General features: G+C 40.7%; 1 protein-coding gene across 1 annotated transcript in view; it reads left to right on the forward strand.

Annotated features, from left to right (window-relative positions):
* The window catches only part of NKAIN2 (sodium/potassium transporting ATPase interacting 2), an 848,791-nt gene that overhangs the window by 384,889 nt on the left and 441,635 nt on the right, over positions 1-22,267 (forward strand). Inside the window, exon 2 of the mRNA XM_061623744.1 lies at positions 21,760-21,897. Within this exon, the coding sequence (XP_061479728.1) occupies positions 21,760-21,897 (138 nt within the window). The remainder of the gene's footprint in view (positions 1-21,759; positions 21,898-22,267) is intronic.

Raw genomic sequence — 22,267 nt, forward strand, 5'->3', positions numbered from 1 at the left:
AGGCTGCAATTCTAAACACATGTACTAAGGGACTAAGCCCCCATAGAACTCAACAGGACTTACTTCTGAGTAGATATAGTTTGGATTGTGCTGTTGGTAAAGCTTGACTAGGGATCCTCTGCAAAGACATCCATATCGAAGCAGGGTTGGCAACCCCCTGCCTGGAATGCCCTGCCCTTATCTTTTAATATGGCTATTCCAAACGTCTTTACAGATTTGACCCTTCGCTTCAGAAAGAGGTCTGAGAAATGAGTAAGAGTAAGAAGATTCTCTACCCTTTCTGTCTGCATAGATGCCCTCATCCTTCCCCTGCGCCCAGCAGAAGCTCTGGGCCAGGCGGGACACAGTGGCATCTTATAGAGGACACCCTCCCCTTTCCTGGGATATATGATTTGTCCTGTCCCAGAGCAGATTTTGGGGTGGGCACCCCCCGTTACTTATTTTTTCCTGTATGTTTTGGTCTGCTTTGATTTTGCATAGATGCCCTCCTCTGTGCCCTGTGCCCAGCAGAAGCTGTGGGCCAGGTGGGACACAGTGGCATCTCATAGAGGACACCCTCCCCTTTCCTGGGGTATATGATTTGTCCTGGCCCAGAGCAGATTTTGGGGTGGGCACCCCCAGTTACTTATTTTTTTCTACATGTTTTTGTCCATTTTGATTTTGCATAGATGTCCTCCTCTGTGCCCTGCCCCCAGCAGAAGCTCTGGGCCAGGCAGGACGCAGTGGCATCTCATAGAGGACGCCCTCCCCTTTCCTGGGGTATATGATTTGTCCTGGCCCAGAGCAGATTTTGGGGTGGGCACCCCCAGTTACTTATTTTTTCCTGTATGTTTTGGTCTGCTTTGATTTTACATAGATGCCCTCCTCCGTGCTCTGTGCCCAGCAGAAGCTCTGGGCCAGGCGGGACACAGTGGTATCTCATAGAGGACACCCTCCCCTTTCCTGGGGTATATTTGTCCTGTCCCAGAGCAGAGTTTGGGGTGGGCACCCCCAGTTACTTATTTTTTATGATTTTATGACATCATTATGTATTTATGATAATATCAGAAGCCTGATGATTTTGATTGCATAAATGTATTGTTATTCTTGTCAGGGAGAGTCCCCCGATCACAGTGATATATCATACAGGGTACCCCAACATATATTTTGGGGTTCAGAGACATGTTAAGTTTGTTTTGAAGTTGCTGTAGTTGTCAACTCTTCTTTATTAGTGTTTTGAACTTTCAAGCAAATAAGGAACTGGGAACTAGGAACCAACTTCAGTGTCGTATCAGTTAAATAGATTAAACAGTTGTGGGGGGGCAGCTGACGTTTTGGTGTATATCTTGGGAACCAGACCACCTAGAAACTTAATTTTTTTTTTAATTGAAGCTGAGAGTCTGGAGATTAAGGGGTGCTAGCCGGAGAGCTGGAGGGGGCCCCCAAAAACCAGAGACTCCGGCCAAAAAACGGAGACCTGGTAACTTTAGTCCTCATGGCTGGTTCCCAGTATAATCATAGTGAAGAGGCAGAGATTGAGCTGTTTTGCACATAACGCTAAGCTAAACTATGGCTTAGCACAAATGTTTGTGTCCCGGAGAAGAAATTGTTGCCACTTTGCTCCAATCCTGCTGCTGCTGCATTGCCATGAGCTAAGTCGTGGTTTGGTTTAGGATGACATTCAAACCCAGGGTCATAGTTTCTTTTTCTCCAGATAGACCACTCAATATGTCTACACTGGCTCTATGTGTGGTTTTATCTCTATGCTGCTTACATGGCAGTAGTTTGTGATAGCATGATCTCTTAGACTTTGTGTTGATGTATAACCTGCACAGATTTATAATTAATACACTAGGAAAGCTGTGTCCTAGAGTAAGCTGAATAAAACTTGACTTGACTCAGAACATGACTAATAATCCAGCACTTTCATGTGTAGGAAATAGAGTGAATAAACTGGGTTTTATTTCGTAGAAAGTCACACCATTGCAGCTTTTCTGCAGCTTAGTCTCAGAAATAGGTTTTCCTCCAGGCTCTACCATTGAGTTAGTTTTGTGACCTGACTCAATTAACTTAATTGATTCTTGAATAGATTGTCAATGGCAAACACACAGTGCTTCAGTGCCTAAAACCTATTAAAAATCAATAGGGATAACTAGACCTGCTAGGAAGCGGAACACTCTCAATCCAGGCATGAGTCTGTGTTCCACAGAAGTTAAGGGCTGGACAAACAGTAAACCTCTGAGTATTAGAGGGCAAACCTAAGATGGGCAAATCTAAGAATATCACTGATGTGTTCCACATATGCAATTTAAAATCTGTCTATCGTAATTATAGCCTCCAGCATTTTGTCAGTGTTGGGACATGGGCAACTAGGAATGCAGGAGACTGGAGGAAGAAGTATCAGTGGAATGAGACTGGAGCTCATCAGAGACAAGTGCAATGACAGAACTGACAGCAGGCAGCAGGCAGAGGGAGAATGGAACACTAGGCAGGAAAACCGTGAAAAATAGGTACTTGGAAAGCACCTAGAGAACCATTCAGATGAGGATGTTCCCTGTGCAAAGAGCCAGAGTGGCCTGGAAACATTTATGGCAAGGCCAAGGGGAACCAGGGAAGGCCTAGGAGGATGAAGATAGGAAGCTACAGGAGATAATACAATTAATCCAGCCTTTTTTCTGCAGCTGTTAGTGTTGCCAAACTTTGAAGCTTCCGCCTTCTAGTCCTGGTGGCTCCTAACTCATGATGCTTGGACCTTTCAGCTCTGCATCCTTCAAGATAGCCATTATTTGTCCAGGGCTATATGGAACCTGTCCTCCTTCTCAATGAAACATCTGAAATCTGGGACAGAACACTGAATTGTAGGTTTCCTCATTTAGATCATTAAAGGCTGAAGTTTTTTTAAAAAACTGATAGGTTTTGTTTTAATCTTGTCATGAAGAATGTATGTTAGAAATGTGTTCAAATTAGCTAGCATGCATAATGTAGCATTCTCATTGATACAGTCATGTCAGCAAAAAATCCCAACAACATTCAGGGTATTTTTATATTGCTACCAACTGCTGAGCATTTCTGTTGCTTATGAACTTAAATGAAGCATTAGATTTCCCTCATAGCTTTCTTCTCCTAGATTAATCCATGCTAAATGGGTCAAAAACAATTGTAAACACCTAGCTTTTTGCAGGTCATGATTGCATAGATAATTGCTTCTTACCACTGAAAGAGGGTCATTAGCTAACAAGCCAGAGTACTCAAAATGGACACATTTAAGCAACTAACCCGAAATTTTCAGCTCACTTTTTTTCTGATAAGCACTGTGGACGAGTCAGATTCAGGCAATTTAATTTGCCTTTCATAGCCTGTGACAAGGCTCATGATTATTACATACAACAAAATATTCAGCATAACAAATTAGCAGATTCTGCTATTTTGGACAGGCGGCATTTAAATTCCTGCCACTGGATTGTTGGCTGCATCCCATTCTGCCAGCTTAATAATTACTGTTGAGTTTTTTGGACCTCATCAACCCAGCAAGGTGATAACCCTATTGGAACAGATAGGATATGAGATAAAAGGAGTGAGTGGGGAAATGGGAACGTCTCTGTGTTAGTACCCTGGCAAGTGCCACTTGAATTATGGCAGTTGTTTGGCAGGGGCAGGATTCTTCTGGATAATAGCTTGCAGCAGCACTACATTACAGCATTTGCTGCTTCCAAGGGGAATTGCTGTGTGCACTGAAGCAAAGAAACCAAATCGGAGGGCGGAGAGAGTGAGGATTAGAAGGCAAATGTAGTATGGAAAACTGTGATTTGTGACAGCATTATAAGCTCTTGTTTCACTGGACTTGCTTGGATTTTCTGCCAAGGGACAAAGTTATGATACAAGCTAAACAGATATATTATAGTCTCCTCTGTTTTTTCTTATATCTTAGCAGGATGTGGTTGAAAATGATTGACAGTGTATACATTTAAGCTGTTCTTCTAGTCTTATCCTACGGACACTGATAAAAAAACCCATCATGTCTAGCAGCAGGCAAGATATATAATATCAGCTGAACAGATGATTGCACAGAGTCTGGCTAGACATTGCAGATGACTTATGGGAATGTACGCACACACAAAGACGTGACCATCACTGTCAGAGTTGGCTATTCAGACCATTGTTTAGGAGATGCCTGCACAGAACCAATCCAGCACAGACCACTGCATGTGCAGCCCTGTGTGCAGGATGTGGAGTGGTTTTCCCTCTTGCAAGTACCATTCTTTTGCAAATGCATGGCAAAATCCAGCAAAGAGATACATGCAGGGAGGCTGTCGTATGCTCATATATTGCCCTTTTTGAACAAAGAGATGTTACACTGAAAAAACAGCTCATAAAATCTGACATTTATGGTCCTAATAAGTGTGTTGCCATCCTAGTGTCTCTATCCTAGCTCAAGCATGGTATATGGATATTCAAAAGATCATGGATTTATAGTGGGCTAAAGTTCATGATATTTGGGGTAGGGGATGTTATACAGTGCTGTTGTGCCTATTCGGCTAGTTGTGTCTCTTTAGTAGCAAATCTAACTTTGGAAGCACAGAACATAAGGGGGCAGGTATTTGAATGAGGGCAAGTAATGCAGAATAAAAATTTCAGGGAATTTCACAAGAGCTGTCAGCTTTCAAAAACTCAATGTTCCCTTAAATGCAATAGAAGTAAAACACCTTAAGCTTCCATCAATGTATGTGCTGTGCTGCACTTGCCCGTGCTTAATTATATAGTCGACATCAACTGGACTTCAGAAACCCTTTTGTCATGCTAAACCAGAGACCTTTTGCAGTTACTATAATCCAGGATTCCAATTCCACTTTAGAGTGAAGAGGGATCTACATTTTAAAATGTAGTGTAGCTGGGGGGGTTGGTTTGACACACATTTGGTAAATGTGAAATATTTTGGGGCCAGGACAGAAAGTTATGCTTGAAATCACTTTCACCAGACTTAGAAGATATGCTTCTACCACACTGTAGCTCTTCAGCGCTGCTGCAATATTGCTCTTCTGCAGTCACCTGAGATTGGGTCTCACTGTTGTTCCTTGTAACACTGTATTTCCAATTACCATCTCAAAGTGTGCACATCTGTGGTAAACACAAAAGTGGGCTGCATATTACTGCATCAACCATAACCATTCCAAGCAAAACAAAAGTGTGAAGACTTCCTTGTTATTTTAAATGTGCACTTTGGTTTTAATGCAAGAAATCATTTGATTTTTTAAAAAGAAAAACAGTGTTGGCAGTAAGGAGAGAAACACTACTTTGCAGAACATGATGAGAATAGAAGTAGCCAGTGTAGATTAAAATACTTCCAATCGCCTGTTGGTGACATCATCTGGATTTTCCTGGATACCTTAGTGCACGGATTATGTCCGTTCTGAAGAAAATGGCTATTGAGGAATGCATCTTTTGCTTGCTCTCACCCCTATAGTGCAAACCTATGTATGTTTACTCAGAAGTAAACTGAGTAAACTGGATTGTACTCACCTAACATCATCAACACACGTCAGAATTTGCCTTGACCACAGCAAATAATTTAGAATTACAACTTTTTTTCACAAGAGAGTATCACAGATTATCAACACAGCAACTAACTCTCGATTTTTCTTATTACAGCAACACTACTACTACTCAGCAATATAACATCTATTTATTTATTTAATTTATATCCTGCCCTTCCTCCCAGTAGTAGCTCAGGGTAGCAAACAAAAGCACTGAAAACACTCTAAAACAGTCTAATAAAACAGCCTTTAAAATATATTACAACAACATAGAAACATATCATGTAGTATTTCTGTTTTACATGTTGATATGCTATAGGGCATTACTAATTAAATTTATTTTTGTATTATAGCACTGTGTAAGTACACAGAAAGCTCAACAAAAGGTAAAGGAGCCTAAACTCTCAAATCTCTAGCATCACAAATATTTTTCTGAACTAGCAAAGGGATCATTGAAGTTGAAACAGCTATTATTTATTTATTTATTTATTGCCTTTATCAGTTCATGACTTCAGGACAGGTTACAACAATAAAAATTCACATAAAAATAATTAACATGTTCATTTAAAATCTACAATAGCAGAACACAGCACTATAGCACAGGGGTTCCCAAACTGTGGTCCATGGACCACCAGAGGTCCACAGGCTTCATTCAGGTGGTCCACAGCACGTCTATGAATTTGTGGATGAAGGTGGGAGATGGCACATCCATCATACTGAATATTCACATTGATTTTATTTGTATTTGTTATTGCATCATTTTATTTCTTATATTGTATTTGATGGTATTACAATCTGAATTCTATGAACTTACAATTGCTACAACAGGCAGAAAAATCATTAAGTGATCCACGAAGACTCAGAGTGTTCCATGGGGGGAGGCAGAGTTTAGAAACCTCTGCTACAGCAAACAGACAAATAACCCATTTTAAGCCAACCATCTCAGGTCAGCCCTTTCCAAAAGCCTCAGCGAACAAGTGTGACTAACCAGTGTTGAAAGATGAAAAATGACAATGTCAGTCATATATCAGAGAGAAGTGAATTCCACAAAGAGGGTACCACCACAGCAAAGGCCCTCTCTCATGTCACTGCATAAAGAGCATCCCCTACAGTGGGGTGAGAAGAGCTTTCCCTGCAGATATCAGTACTCCAAGTATTTGAGCTCCAATTCATTTACGGTTTTATAGGTTAACATTAGCATCTTGAATTGGGCCCAGTAGCATGTAGACAACTATTGCAGGTTCTTCAGAATTGATCCTACACAATTCTGATTCACTGAACTGTTCAGTATTCTGACAGCCTAGTGCGAGTTTCTGAACCATCTTAATGGGTAGCCCAAATAGAGTACATTACAGTAACACAATTAGAAGGTTACCAGAGGCATGGATTACTGTTTCAAGGCTGTCAAGGCCCAAGAACAGCCATAGCCGATGAACCACCCAGGGCTGGAAATAGGCAAACCATGCCACTGATACCACTTGGATCTCCACTAACAATATTGGATCAAGAAGTACCCCAAGCTACATACCTGTTCCTTCAAGGGGAGTGCAACACCAGCTAGAATAGACCATTTCCCCAATTCCTAGACCCAAGAACCACCAACCCATAGATCTTCATCTTGTTGAGATGACTATATGACTGTAATTAATGTTGTTATAGACATATATAAAGCAGATTATTTTTGTAGAGACAAATACCAGTTTGGATGTTCAGATGTGATGCCAAGTGAATAAAAAGCAGGAAATATCCCCAGTTTCTGGCAACGACTTTGTATATTTTTCATTATTGTTAGGTATGTATAATTCATATCACAGGAGCACATGACATGCTAATGGTAAAGTTACTGTTCTGCTCTCCTGTACAAATAAATAATCCAGGTATTTATTCATTTTCTAATCAAATATTAGATTAATTATAATTTACAAATATATATTCACTAATAGGCAAAAAAACCTTGCAGTTTAAGGACGTACCTATAGCCAACAGCTATTTCTATCAAACTTTAAAAAGCAGGGAATTGGGTAGCTATAATGAATGCACCAGGGGAGCAGGAGACCTGGCCTCCTCTCTGAGATATTGTACTGCTCTACAAATTTGTCAAAATGCAAACACAATTTGGGTTACTCTTTCACAGTCCAATCCACTTGCTGTGTAGCTTGGAAGAATTTGGTAACCTGTCCCTCTGAGCATATAGTGAGTGGTAGCAACACCTGCCATCTCCAAAGAAGGAGAATTACATTTTTGTATGTTTGTTGGTGTTCTTCTTACTTTGCTTCTTTTCTGTCTTACTATTGTTTCTACAGAGAATCTAACCTAGAAAATCATATTTCCCTCATTATTCATCCTAGAAATCTGTGATAATTTTATTTTTATTAATTTCAAAGACATTTTATTGATCAATATCATATGATGGTAAAGGCAGCCTTTTGTGTTTCAAACTGGAGGTTATGCTCTATTTCTATTTTGGGTGCATTAACAGATGAATCTGAAACTGCAGTTTGATGTAAAATCAGAGTGATTACAATATGTTGCTACTTAAGGAAAAAACAATCTTGGGTGGCCCAAAATGCATGTTTTCAGCCTGCTATGCTTAAACTATTCCACTTAAGGAAAGGTGGACATGGTCAATTAAAAACATAGACCACACCCTGAATTTTGCTAGAATATATATTTCACCTCCCACAGTTTTATCTTGTGCAACCTGAGACACTCCTCATGTCCATTGGAAACTATTCTGCAGAACAGTCAATGCCATTATTCCACAATTGTTTTTGGAGCATTTTTTAGTGTTGCAAAGTGTGGCTGTACTTCATATATTCACAGAAACAGAAGCAAAAGAAAATGATTTCCTATAGGAAACTTCATTAAAATTGCAAACTAAATCAAACATATTTAAAGTGAACTAAATCAAACATATTTAAATCTGAACTATTATCAACTGTACCTTAATATTGTTGCTTCCTCCCTGCTAAAACAAGATCAGCACAGCACATGTCTTGTTTCTGTTATTTGGGCTGATTGCAGGTGTTGCCACCACTCACCATATGCTCAGAGACACAGGTTACCAAATTCTTTGTAAGGCTCCCCTGCTGCATTCACTATAGCTGCCCAATTTCCCTGCTTTTTAAAGTTTGATAGAAATATCTGTGGGCTATAGAAATGTTCTTAAACCACAAGGTTTTTTGCCTATTAGTGAATTTCTCTGCTTTTTAATCCGGGAGGTAAGAAATGGGATCCTGTGCAAGTTTGCTGAGAATGGATTGATTATTTGCACGCTTATTGAGTTCAGTGGGATTTACTCCCTTGCAATCATGCTTAAAATAGGGAAAACTGACCATGGGGACGGAGTGGGCAGGGGGGGAGGAAGAAGAAAGAGGGGAGGAGAGGAGGAAGGGAGAGGAGAGGGGAAGGAGGGGAAAGGCAGGTCTGATCATTTGCATGCTTATTGAGTTCAGTGGGATTACTTCCATGCAATCATGCTTGAAAATGAAATGGACTGCCTTCAAGTTGATTCCAACTTATGGTGACCCTATGAATAGGGTTTTCATGGTAAGTGGTATTCAGAGGCGGTTTACCATTGCCTTCCTCTGAGGCTGAGAGGCATTGAATGGCCCAAGGTCACCCAGTGAGCTTCATGGCTATGTGGGGATTCGAACCCTGGTCTCCCAGGTTGTAGTCCAAGGATAGGTAAAACTGACCATGGGGGGATGGGAGGGGGAGGAGAAGGAGGGAATTGGAAGGGGATGGGGGAAGGGAGGGGAGGGGAGGGGCAAGAGGGAGGAGAAAAGGGCAGGTTTGATCATTTGCATGTTTATTGAGTTCAGTGGGATTTACTCCTGTGCAATCATGCTTAGGATAGGTGAAACAGACCTGGGGGAGGGGCAGGAAGGGAGGAGGAGGGCAGGAAGGGGAGGGGAAGGGTGGGGGAGGAGAGGAGATTAGATGGGTGGGTACTGGGCAGAGGGGAAGGAAAACATTGTGAATAGTATCATTCTTTTTCAGGGTTTCCTCCACCTTTTTATTCGACAGCAGGCACATGTAGCCTCCCACACAAATTTAAGCCGAAGCTGTCCCTGACCACATCCACACCAGACCTTTATTTCACTTTGGACAGTCATGGCTTCTCTCAAAGAATCCTGGGAGGTGTAGTTAGTGAAGGGTGCTGAGAGTTGCTAGGAGAGGCCCTGTCCCCCTCACAGAGCTTCAGTTAGCTGACTTTTAAGCCCCTCTGGCCACTGGAGCTCTGTCAGGGGAATGGGAGTCTCCTCTCAGCACCCTTCACAAACTACACTTCCCAGGATTCCTTGGGGGAAGCCATGGCTGTCTAATGTGAAATAAAGGTCTGGTGCGGTTGTGGCCCCCTGATTACGCAATCCAAGCAGCTGTGAGTCTCTCTTTTAGAACACTGACAGTTGGCTCTTACTGAGCATGCCCGACACTATCATTCAGTTAAGTGCTAAATTTCCTAACTTAATTAAAAATCAGCCAGGCATTTTTAAAACTTTTAAAATGCAGAAGATGAAGGTCAGAGTATGGGGCAAGATCAGTAATAGGGTTACAGGTACTCTGAAAATGGCTGATTTTTAATTAATTTCAACAGATTAAGAGAACTCTGCCACAGAAAAGTCCAAAAGGGGTCTGGTTTTTTCTCTCATTTTACACTTTGAACTCTCTATTCTCTCTTACTGTTTTGTGTATTGCCATGAAAATTTAAAGATTTGTTAAGCAAGAGTTTCTGAGTTCAGGACTATTAAGTATTGCAAGGGTTTGTTTTGAATTGAGCTTATGGGAAGCATCAGAATGGCATGGGGGTATTTTCAATTTAACATTGCGGAATGCAAAAAATCTACGCTGGGTATAGCGGATGTATAATTCTTGTTCTCTCTACCCCCCCTCTGTTTGATAGTATACCCACCTTTACCCCAATTACGGCAGCAGCAGAGATATTGCTCTGAAACAGTCTGCACATGAATCTAGAAATGGAAAATCTCTACTTAGTTTTCATTAAATCCTGTGATAAACTCACATGGTGGAGAATCAAACTTAAGTCTGGTTCACACATCACAGTGAGCCCCATAGCCGAAGCTGTCTGGGCAGTTTACAGCAATCAAAAACATTAAAACAAATATACAATTTAAAAGACATATTTTAAAAACAACTTAAAACACAGTTTTAAAATTTAAAACAATATAAAAACAATTTAAAACAATTTAAAAATATGTGTAAGAGCTGAAATAAACCATCAGCAAGCTCACATGATGATCAGTTGTAACAATACACCCCATCAGACTGTCAGTGTAGGACTGAAGGTTTTATTGCTCCCTGATACCAAACTACAATAATAAACCTCTTCTTACATGCGTAACTACTGTGTTAGGGAGAAGGCTCAGCTGAAACTCTTCTCAATGCCGTGTTAGTCTGTAAATGCTCATTCTATATGGACAGCCTTCAGACATTTGATTCTGTACCTGCAGTGCAAATCATCCACAGTGCAAATCATCCACATCTACTCAAATGTAGACCCCACTGAGTTCAATATCATATGCTGCCAGATAAGCATGCATACTAAGGTTACCAAGTCAGAAGCATCCGAAACCCTGAGATTTCAGGGGCAGGCCCTAGTGATGTTATGCGGGTGGGCCCTAGTGGTATAATTAAGCATGATACATGCTTATGTCCCAGGCTATGGTCTCAAGGCACATGCTGAAGCTAAGCAGGGTTAGGTCTGGTCAGTGCCTGGATGGGAGACCACCTGGGAAACATATGTAGACCACCTTGGGTTTCTATGATGAAAAGAAAGACGGGGTATAAATGTAATAAATAAATAAATGCATTAAGCATCAACCGCAGTTGTTTGGAAGATACCACTCAAACAAAAACATTTATCTGATTGGAAATTAAGATAGAAATCTTAGCTAAATGAATGTGTTCCCAGGTCCAGCTGAAGTGACAAGATCATTCCTTCTCACCTGCTTAGGGAGCCTGGGTAGGAAACATTTAATCTAGCCTACTTGCTTCTTTCTTTAAGTGCCCTCAGGCCAGCCAGTCACCAGAAGGCCATTGTAGGAAGAAGGGAGCCTAGTGTTGTGGAGATGTTATATGGGAGCACTCAGGAGTAAAGACAGATGCCCCTGAAGGCTGAAATTCTAAGCACATTTACTAAGGGACTAAGCCCCATAGACCTCAGCAGGACTTACTTCTGAGTAGATATGGTTTGGACTGTGCTTTGGTAAGGCTTGACTAGGGATCCGCTGCAAAAAATCCATATTTAAGAAGGGTTAACAGCCCCCTGCCTGGAATGCCCTGCCCCTGCCTTTTAACATGATTGCTCCAAACTTCTTTACAGGCTTGACCCTTCACTGCAGAGAGAGGTTTGAGAAATGAGTAAGAGTTAAGAAGATTCTCTGTCCTTTCCTGCCTACCCTGTGGGCTGCTATAAACTCACTTTGACTGCCAACCCAATTCCAGCGAGTAATAATTGACAGAGAGAAAACATGGTTTGGTCTACTTTCACAGACAGTAGCTTGGGAACAACAGCAGTTGAAACCGCACTTCCCAGCCTGTGAATTCTCTTTTACCACTACCGGGCAAGAAACAAACTGTCATACACACAACAAGATATATTATCAGTGGGTTTAAGGAGGTTGAACTGAGCACATGGAACCACTATTATAGCTTCTATGAATGTAAGGGAGTGAGGTCAGAATTTATTTATTTATTTATTTATTGCGTTTGTATACCGCCCCATAGCCGAAGCTCTCTGGGCGGTTTACAACAATGAGATGCAAATAGAAAAAGAAAAGCAAAAGACAGTAATGATTTCCTAAATACAATACCACACCAACCACAACAAGATTCCTATGATAAGGCAGAAAACTCAGCATCCCACAACCAGTCAGGGTTCCTAACCAGAACCAAAACTAAAAAAACCTGGCGGCCAATCAGCCAAGATCACAGAAATCCTCATGCAGCACAACCTGATCCAGCGGCTGCAGTTAGTGCAGAATACTGTGGCATGATTGCTGACATGAGCGAGACCCTGTCAGCACATAACACCACTGCTCCGAAATCTGCATTGATTGTCACTTTGCTACCAGGCCAACTTCAAGGTGCGCATTCCCTGTTATGAGTGCCACATAGTACTTGTTCTGCTCTTGTAAAAAATTGATCCTTTAACGTGGCAGCATCTATATTTTGGAACTCCCTGTCTACTGACATTAGCCAGGCACCTTCATTGTACTATTTTCAGCACCTGCTAAAAACATTTATTGTCTAGTCAACCCTACCCAGGCATGTAGAAGCTATTATACTTTTATCTGTTTTTAACATTGTTGGTTTATTTTTTGAATGTTTTTAAATAGCTGTCTTTCACTGTTTTTGCCATTAATGTTATTGTTTTAATTCCTTCTGCAAGCCCCTTTGAGGTTTTTTACAATAAAGCAGTATATAAAAGTTGTAAGTATAATACATAAATAATTTTCAGAGTCACTGTGGCCCTTGGGTCCCTTTCCCCTTTTAGGAATAGAGGAATCTGCCTTATATAGACTCAGGCCATTTGGTACCGCATAGCTCAGTACTGAGGACATGAACTAGCATTGGCTCTCCAGGACTCCATGCAATAGTCTTTTACAGATATTGAATTTTGGACCTTTGCATGTAAAGCATGTATCCTACCACTGAGCTACAGCCCTTCCCCTGTTTAGAAATGTATATTTAAAAATTATTCTTTTCAGTTCACTAATGAATGCACATCATACCTAGGGCAGATCCACACCATGCATTTAAAGCACATTCAACATACATTTGAAGCACATGAATTCCACCACAAAATCATGGGAACTGTAGTTTGTTAAGGGTGGTAGGAACTATAACTGTGAGGGGGAAACTATACTTCGCAGGATTCTTTGGGGGAAGTCATACACTTTACATGCGACTTGCATGTGCTTTAAATGTGGATTGATCTGCATTACTTCATACAATTTGCCTGCATACAAATCATTTTAATTAATTTTTTAAAAGGGAAATCAGCTACAAACTTTACTTGGAGGCCATGGGCTACTCATAATATCTCTGCCTAATCTGCCCCTCAGAGTGAAAACAAGGCAAGGTGGGCACAATCAATTAAAAACAGAGAGCACATCTAGAATTTTGCTAGAATATATTTCACCTCCCACCGTTTTATCTTGTGCAAATTGAGACACTCCTGAGGTCCACTGGAGACTATTCTGCAGAAGTCAGTGCCATTATTCCACAACTATGTTTCGAGGTTTTTTTAGTGTAAATTTTGCAAAGCGTTGCTGTACTTCACATATTCACAGAAATAGAAACAAAAGAAAATGATTTACTATAGGAAACTTCACTAAAATTGCAAAGTAAATCAGACATATTCAAAGTGACCATCTGAACTATATCAACTGTCTTAATAATGTGGCTTCCTCCCTACTAAAACAAGATCAGCACAGCACATGTTTCTATTATTTGGGCTGATTGCAGGTGTAGCCACCACTCCCCATATGCTCAGAGGCACATGTTACCAAATTTTTCCAAACTACACAGCAAATGGATTGGACTGTGAAAGACCAACCCAAATTGTGTTTGCATTTTTACAAATTTGTAGGGCAGTACAATATCTCAGAGAGGCCAGGTCCCTTGCTCCTCTGTTGTATTCACTATAGCTGCCCAATTTCCATGCTTTTTAAAGTTTGATAGAAATATCTGTTGGCTATAGGTACATTCTTAAACCGCAAGGTTTGTTGCCTATTAGTGAACTTCCCTGCTTTTTAATCCAGGAGGTAAGCAATGGGATCCTGTGCAAGTTTGCTGAGAATGGATTGATCATTTGCATGCTTGAGTTCAGTGGGATTTACTCCCTTGCAATCATGCTTAAGATAGGTGAAACTGACCAGGAGGTGGAGGAAGGCAGAGCTAGAGTGGGCAGGGGAGGAGGAAGGGAGAGGAGAGGGGAAGGAGGGGAAAAGCAGGTCTGATCATTTGCATGGTTATTGAGTTCAATGGGATTTACACCTATGCAATCATGGTTAGTCTAGGAAAAACTGACCATGGGGGAGAGGGAGGGGGAGGGGGAAAGGGAAGGAGCATATTGGAGGGAGGCAAAGGAAGGGGGAGGGGAGGGCAGGTTTGATCATTTGCATGCTTATAGAGTTCAATGGCATTTACTTCTGTGCAATCATGCTTAAGATAGGTAAAACTGACCATGGGGAGGAGGAAAGGGAGGGGAAGGAGGGGATTGGAAGGAGATAGGGATGGGGAAAGAGGGGCAAAGGAAGGGGGAGGGAAGGGGCAAGAGGCAGGGGATAGGAGGAAGGAGAAGGGAGGGAGGGTTTGATCATTTGTATACGTTTTTAGATCAATGGGATTTATTTCTGTGCAATCATGTTTGAAAATGGAAATGGAGTGCCTTCAAGTCGACTGGACTTATGGCAACCTTTTGAATAGGGTTTTAATGGTAAATTTTATTCAGACGTGGTTTTACCATTGCCTTCCTCTGAGGCTGAGAGACAGTGACTGGCCCAAGGCCACCCAGTGAGCTTCATGGCTGTGTGGGGATTCAAACTCTGATCTCCCAGGTCATAGTCCAACAATGACCTGGGGGAGGGGAGGGGGAGGGGAGGAGATTGGGTGGGTGGGCACTGGGCAGAAGGGAAGCCCCTTTCCTTTCCAAAAGGAAAACATTTTGAACAGTATCATTGCTTTTCAGCGTTTCCCCCACCTTTTTATTCTACAGCAGGCACATGTAGCCTCCCACACAAATTTAAACCAAAGCTGTCCCTGGTGATATCCACACCAGGCCTTTGTTTCACTTTGGACAGTCATGGCTTCTCTCAAAGAATCCTGGGGAGTGTGGTTAGTGAAGGGTGCTGATAGTTGCTAGGAGACTCGCTGTTCCCCTCACAGACCTTCAATCAGAGTGGCTGACTGCTAAATCAGTCTGGCCACTGGAGCTCTGTCAGGGGAATAGGAGTCTCCTCTCAGCACCCTTCACAAACTACACTTCTCAGGATTCTTTGAGGGAAGCCATGACTGTCTCACTGAAATCAGTCTGGTGTGGGTGTGGCCCCCTGAGTAGGAAAGCCCAGCAGCTGTGAGTCTGGCATTACTGACAGCTGGTTCTTACTGAGCATGCCTGATGTTATAATTGGGTTCAAGCCAAAATTTCTTAAATTAATTAAAAATCAGCCAGGCATTTTTTAAACTTTTAAACTGCGGAAGATGAAGGTCAGAGTATGGGGCAAGGTCATTAACAGGATTTCAGGTACTCTGTGAACATGGCTGATTTTTAATGAATTTCAACAGATTATGAGAACTCTGACAGAAAAAAGTCCAAAAGGAGTCTGGGTTTTTTCTCCTCTTTTTAGACTTTGAACTCTCAATTATCTCTGACTGTTTTGTGTATCGCCATGAAAATTGTGAAAAGAGTGTTGTTAAACAAGCATTTCTGGGTTCAGGACCATAAGTTTTGCAAGGTTTTGTTTTGAAATGAGCTTATGGGAAGGATCGGAATGACATGGGGTATTTTCAATTTAACATTGCGGAATGTGAAAAATCCACACTGGCTATAGTATGCATCCACTGTCATGGCTATATGATAATAATGTACAACCATAGTGTGAAATCAGATACATATGGCGACATAGTATGAATATTTAGGTAAGCATGACTGTCAAAGATGTCTATTATTTACACAACCTGTAAAGCTATTCAAGTGCAATCCTATGCTTGTTTACTCAGAAGCAAGTGTCAATGTATTCAATGTATTGTTCAAACAGGGATGAATGCACAGGACTACAACTTCAAGTGAAAAGGAACTTCACACCCCCAACCCAAGATTCAGAATCATGCCACTTCAAGCTGTTCTGCAACTGCTTTTATACTTTTATATTTATTGGACTTTAAATGGATTTATTTGTTGTTGTGAGCTGCCTTGGGTTCCAACTGAACCTCACAGGGTTGTTGGAAAGGTTCCATACACACACACACTGGAGATGTAAAAATATATACACCGCATGTAATAGTTTTTTGTCAAAAACAGTTGGTCATTGCAAAACATATTTTTTTGGGGGGGGGGGAAATCAGGATTAGTTTCCCACCAAATAACAGCAGTAGCACCTAAGTAAGCTCTGCCTAATTGCTTTAAAATGATTGGAGGGGGAGAGAAAGATTTACAACACAATCCTTTGCTATGTTCACTCAAAAGTCCCACTGATTTACAGCACAATCCTAGCCATGTCTACTCAAAAATAAGCCCTATTGAATTCAGTGGGGTTTACTCCCAGCTATGTGGGAGTGGGACTAGCATTACAGGTTTACTCCCAGAAAAGTGAGCGCATGCCTACCAAGATCCTGTGATAGTCTATTCTAGTGCAATCCTATGCATGTTTACTCAGAAGCAAGTCCCAATGTATTCAGATCTTCTGCACAGACAAAGTGCTCTTGATGTTGCTGAAAACTATAAACTTACTGACTTCCTGATGTGCAGACAAGCAGGAAAACAAAACTGTTGTCAGAATTTGCAGTGGGCTTTTGGTATTGCCTGGAAGTCAACAGATCCCTTGTCATTCACAACCCTGACTTCACTTACTGGCTAAAAACCTGAAAGGGTCGAGATTAGAGCAGCAAGTACTAGCAGATGTTGCAGAGGGGGTACGGCTGACATTTTGGTGTATATTTCTTAAACCAGGCTACCTAAAAACTATTTTTTTTAAAAAAAATGAAAGCTAAAAGTCCGGGGATTGGGATGACTCCCCCCAAAACCCAGAGAGGAGCCCCAAAAACCAGAGTCTCTGGGTGAAATCCGGAAACCTGGCAACCCTAATGCATATGATTGTAGTCATAGTGAAGCAACAAACATCAAGTATATTGCTGATCATGTAGTTTGGCTCTAAATTCAGAGCAGAAACAAAGTTCAAAGAAAGAAGGGGAGAGAGGGAAAGCTGTTACTTCTTAAATACAAAAGTTTGGCCAGAAATATGCTGTGAATGTGTCTATTATCCTCATCAGAGAGAATGGATCAACTGAATTCGATGTTTATGTCATGCATGCACCTTAGGTAATTTAAAAGTTAATTTTGGGGCCTGAGATTAAGTATCATCAAAATAATTAATTTTGTTTACTGATTTTATTTTAATTTAGAAAGACATGCAAGGACATAACCAATAAATACTTCTTGAGGGGACTGATCCTTATCAGGATCCTGCTGAATCTATCTTGCCCACATTCTGCGCTCTGGAATAGAGTCCAGAAGTATCACATGAAACTGTTTTTATTTAGTCTGAAGCAAGAGCACCCTTTGGGAAGGGCAGGGGTGTGTGTACCCCATCTCTGTGTTTCCTCAAGATTATTAGAAAATCATCATCATCAAGAGCACCTCTCTCTCAGCTCAACTCATGGAATCCACAGGAGTCACAGAATTGCTGCTAAAATGGGCCCACAAGGAAAGATTTGTTCCTATATGTGTTGGGCCTGGAATAAATTTCATTTCAAGCACCTGGAGGTGTTTTGTTTTTGTTCTTGCCTGCCATCACTGCTTTCCCAGTTTTGTGCTTTCCATATAATTAGCAGTGCCACCTCATGTAGTGCAGTCTCCTAAAATATCTGTGCTAGTATATGTTATGTATAATAACCAGGAAGGAGCACCTCTTCCCATACTCTCCAGCAAAGGCTTTGTGATTAATTGGGGAGGTCCCCTTAATTGTAACATCATCATTAAGTGAGGTCAGAGGATCTACTGCTCCCCAGAGAGCCTTCTAGGCAATGGCTCCCTGGTTTAGAACACTCTTCCCTGAACATGTGGTAGACTAGCAGGCACCTACTATGATGGTTTTTAGATGTCAGTTGAACTTTTCCTCAAAGCCTTTCAGAGATTTTAGACTCATAACCATAGGGATTAGAGATGGGACAAATGAATGAACATAACAGTATATTTTGCTTTGTGTGTATTATACACTTTTGTAACCTACCCTGAGATCACTTGTGATATTGGAACAGATATAAATCTTACTAATAAAATTATAAATAAATGGACCAAGTAGTGTTTCTCCCCACCCCACTCCTGCCCATTCTTGCAGAGGTACTTTGAAGAGCTTACTGTTAATGGTAGTGTGGCATGTCCTGTTCAAAACTGAAATATAAATCCATCATAAATGAATTTATATCCCTTGTAAATGAATCCCCATATGCTGAGTATAAAAATTATATACTCAAATTCTCTAGGTGATGTTCAGGTTTATCTACACTACTAGCCCAGTGGTAACCCTACTTAACCCTTTACCATTAAAAAGTAATGCGCAAACATGGCAGTCAGTTAGATTTATCCTCACGTTACCTGTCCCCATAATGTTCAAGTGACTATCTCTGAAATGATTTTCCCCATACTACTTTTCTTAAGAACCTTTGAAAAACCCCTTGTCAAAAACCCCTTGATCATTCACTAAAAATCCACTTGAAATAAGTTGAACTATAGCTGATAGAATGTTGCAATTGGAGAGGCCTCTGTCCAAATCCTGCCACAAGATAGCTCCCATGTTTATCAAGAGAGAGCACAGAGTGGGATCACAGTAAGTAGGTCCTGATGTCATGTGCTTCCTTCACCTTTCCCATATCTGTGCTCATATGAACATCTCTAGGGATGCATGCAGTGCTGGGGTCAGGGTACACAGTGTGGCCTCACATCTTGCTACCATGTTGATGAACATGGGAAGTATAATACCCATATAGGTCATATAGGAAACTGGATGAGTTCTTTCTCAGTTCAACCTTACCTGAAAGGCTGGGGTGTCGTAAGCAATGGAGTTGGGCTGCTCAAATAAGTGAACAGACCTCCTTGATTTTATGAACAAAATTGGGACGGGAAACATGGCTTTCCTTGAGTAGACCTTCAACCCCATTTTTTCTACACACATACATTGTTTTCTGTTATTCACCATGGACAAGCAGCTCTTCCCATGCAGAGCAGTTCAACACAAGAAGGGATGTTATTGACATGGTCCTTTCCTAGGTAGAAGCCTATTATTTCTCCTTTTCTGCTCATGCTTGAGGTCCCCTTCCATGCAAAGCAGCAGAAAACAAATGGAGCACGCTCTGCTTCTGTGAAGCATCGAAATGCAATAGTCTGGCAAAGAAGGGACAGAGTGCTGAGTTCCCTCTGTACCAGCCCACTGCGCATCAGTAAGTGTTCTTGGTTTGTGAACCTCTAGTGATAGTACTGATGCAGTCATTATATAGTTTCCTAGGAACAGGATCATTACCTGGCGAAGCAATTAAAGTTATAGGTAATTTAGCCCATTATGATGTCTCTTCATAGTTGACCTATAGCTCCCACTGGTGATGATGTCCATTATGGAGGTGGGGCTTGATTGTTCTATCCTGATATATGTTAAACAGTGTTTGATTTAGAAAAACCGTTTCTGGCTTCTTCCAGAGTTTGATACCGTTTCAAGGGCATATGTCTCAATGAAACATTTCTACCTAGGGATGGGCAATCTGTCAGTTTTGCTTTATCTCAGTTTTGTATTTTGTCAGTCTTCACTGCAATATTTCCACATCAGTTTGAATTGTTTTTTAAAAAAAGTCCTCATGAAATGCTGATCAGCATTTTAGTCCAAATTTACCCTAATGTACACATTTTTGCAAAGCAATTTCCCCTAATATAATTTTTGTATGTTATTTTCACTAATATATAAACTTTGTCCTTGTATATGTATTTTTGTACACATTACTTGGATGGAGAACCACATTGCAAACTGCATCAAAGTGCAAATGCTCAAGAATGGCTTTCTTTCAGTTTGTGTATTTTATTTTATTTTATTGAAAGTGTGAATTAAGTAGGTTTGCTTTTAAATGCAAACTGAATGGAATTTCCCCCTCATCCTTAGTTCTATCATGCAGCAATTATCTTGGCAATCATCTGATCTCCATAAGAAAAGTGCTTATGGAAAGACAACATCTCTAAAAAAGAATTTATTTTTGTCTCAGTGATGTAAATGGATGTATATTATATACATTTTACCTACTTTACATTCAATTCCCCCCAAGACTCAAAGGGATAATTGAATATAAAATAAGTAAAATGTATGTAAAACTCCTAAAATATATGTAAAATATGGAAAATTCCCTTTGAGAGGGATGGTATATAATCAGATCCTATTGCTCCCAGCAGGACTTACTATGTTGATTTCAATGTGCATGGCAGCAGGAACCACTCTTAGGCTAACCACTTTTAGGCAGATGAAATTACTTTTAAAAAAACAACATAATAAGACATACAAGAGCCCTCAGATCACCTTGTAAACAACAATATCTCGGACCACCTTATAACTGTTTTTCCCCCTTAATTTTTACGATAAAACTGTGTGGATTTTAAAGTGTGTATACTTGAAATACTTATCCTTAAAAACCCACATGGAAATGGGATGGAACAGATTTTAGTTCGTTCCTGTCATGAACCAGCCTGGCATAGATTTAATCCTTGGTCCCATCTCTAGGGTTATAGTCAGCTAAGTCGTACTCACCCTTGAAATTAATGACTCTAACTTAGTCATGTCTATTAATTTCAGTGGGTCTACTCTGAGTAGGACCAGTATTGAATTACCATCCCTAGTTTTTTCAAGCATGGGTAAGAAAACATAGGATGGAAAGTGTCTCCGAAAGAGTTGATTTGCACACAAGTAAGAATTATAAAACCATTTCCTTCCTCTGTTAGCTGTTACATTGTATTATGCCGGCAGCCCTGTTAAACAATTCCTAAATATAAATTGGCTCTTAGAAATTTTGTAGTAATGCATCGGGACTAAAGGATAAGAGATGGGAAGAGGCAGCACAAATGATACATGTTTGAATGGGAAAGACAGGGGTAGCTGTGACTTTAACCTGCCTTGGATTTCCAAAACAGTTGCTGATAACAAATCTATTAGCAATAAGCAACAAACATAGTAGTGCTGTTCCTGCTTCAGCAGCATCTCCTTGAATGGGGATTTGTGTTTTGGCAGAATTGCCCATCTGTATATTTCAGCTAGCTGAATTTAAGTCAATGGACTGTCATGGAAATGCTGTTTTTAATAAAACAAAACGAGTTGCAAAGTCATCCCGTTTTTATTCCTGCTGCCTGAATTATGTATCTAGTGAGGCAAAGTTTCTAATAGTGGTACTGAAGAGGAGGGCAATGTTCTCCTAAGTCTCTATTTTTTTTTCCTTGAGCTATTCTAATCAAATCATTGTTGCTGTTTAATCCTAGGTATGTGTGCTGGAGAGACAAATATTTGATTTCCTTGGTTATCAGTGGGCACCAATCCTGGCAAATTTTGTACACATTATTATAGTCATACTTGGCTTATTTGGAACCATCCAGTATAGACCTCGCTACATAACAGGAGTAAGTACTATTCACCTTGTATCCTTGACACTGTATTTGCCATGTATGGTATAAAACCAACCAACCAACCTGGGAGTGGGGAGAAATTTAAAGATGTATCAGTTTTCTTTTTGGATTTGAAGTAAAAACAGTGTTTCAGTATACTTAGTAAATATAGCAAATTGTTTTAAACACATTTAAATTTACAGGTTTTTTAAAGGGAATGGGAAGATATAAATAGTCTTTGCTTCCTTATTTATTGCTACGAATCTGAAAATTTAAATTATTTGTGCTGTTGTTTGTATAGAAGAAGCAGGAAGCAGAGGCGTCACTACGGCGGTGCGGCAGGTGCGGGCCGCACCGGGTGACACCACCAGACAGGGATGACACC

This window comes from Rhineura floridana, chromosome 4 (genome assembly GCF_030035675.1).
Source record: "Rhineura floridana isolate rRhiFlo1 chromosome 4, rRhiFlo1.hap2, whole genome shotgun sequence".
Classification (NCBI taxonomy): Eukaryota; Metazoa; Chordata; class Lepidosauria; order Squamata; family Rhineuridae; genus Rhineura; species Rhineura floridana.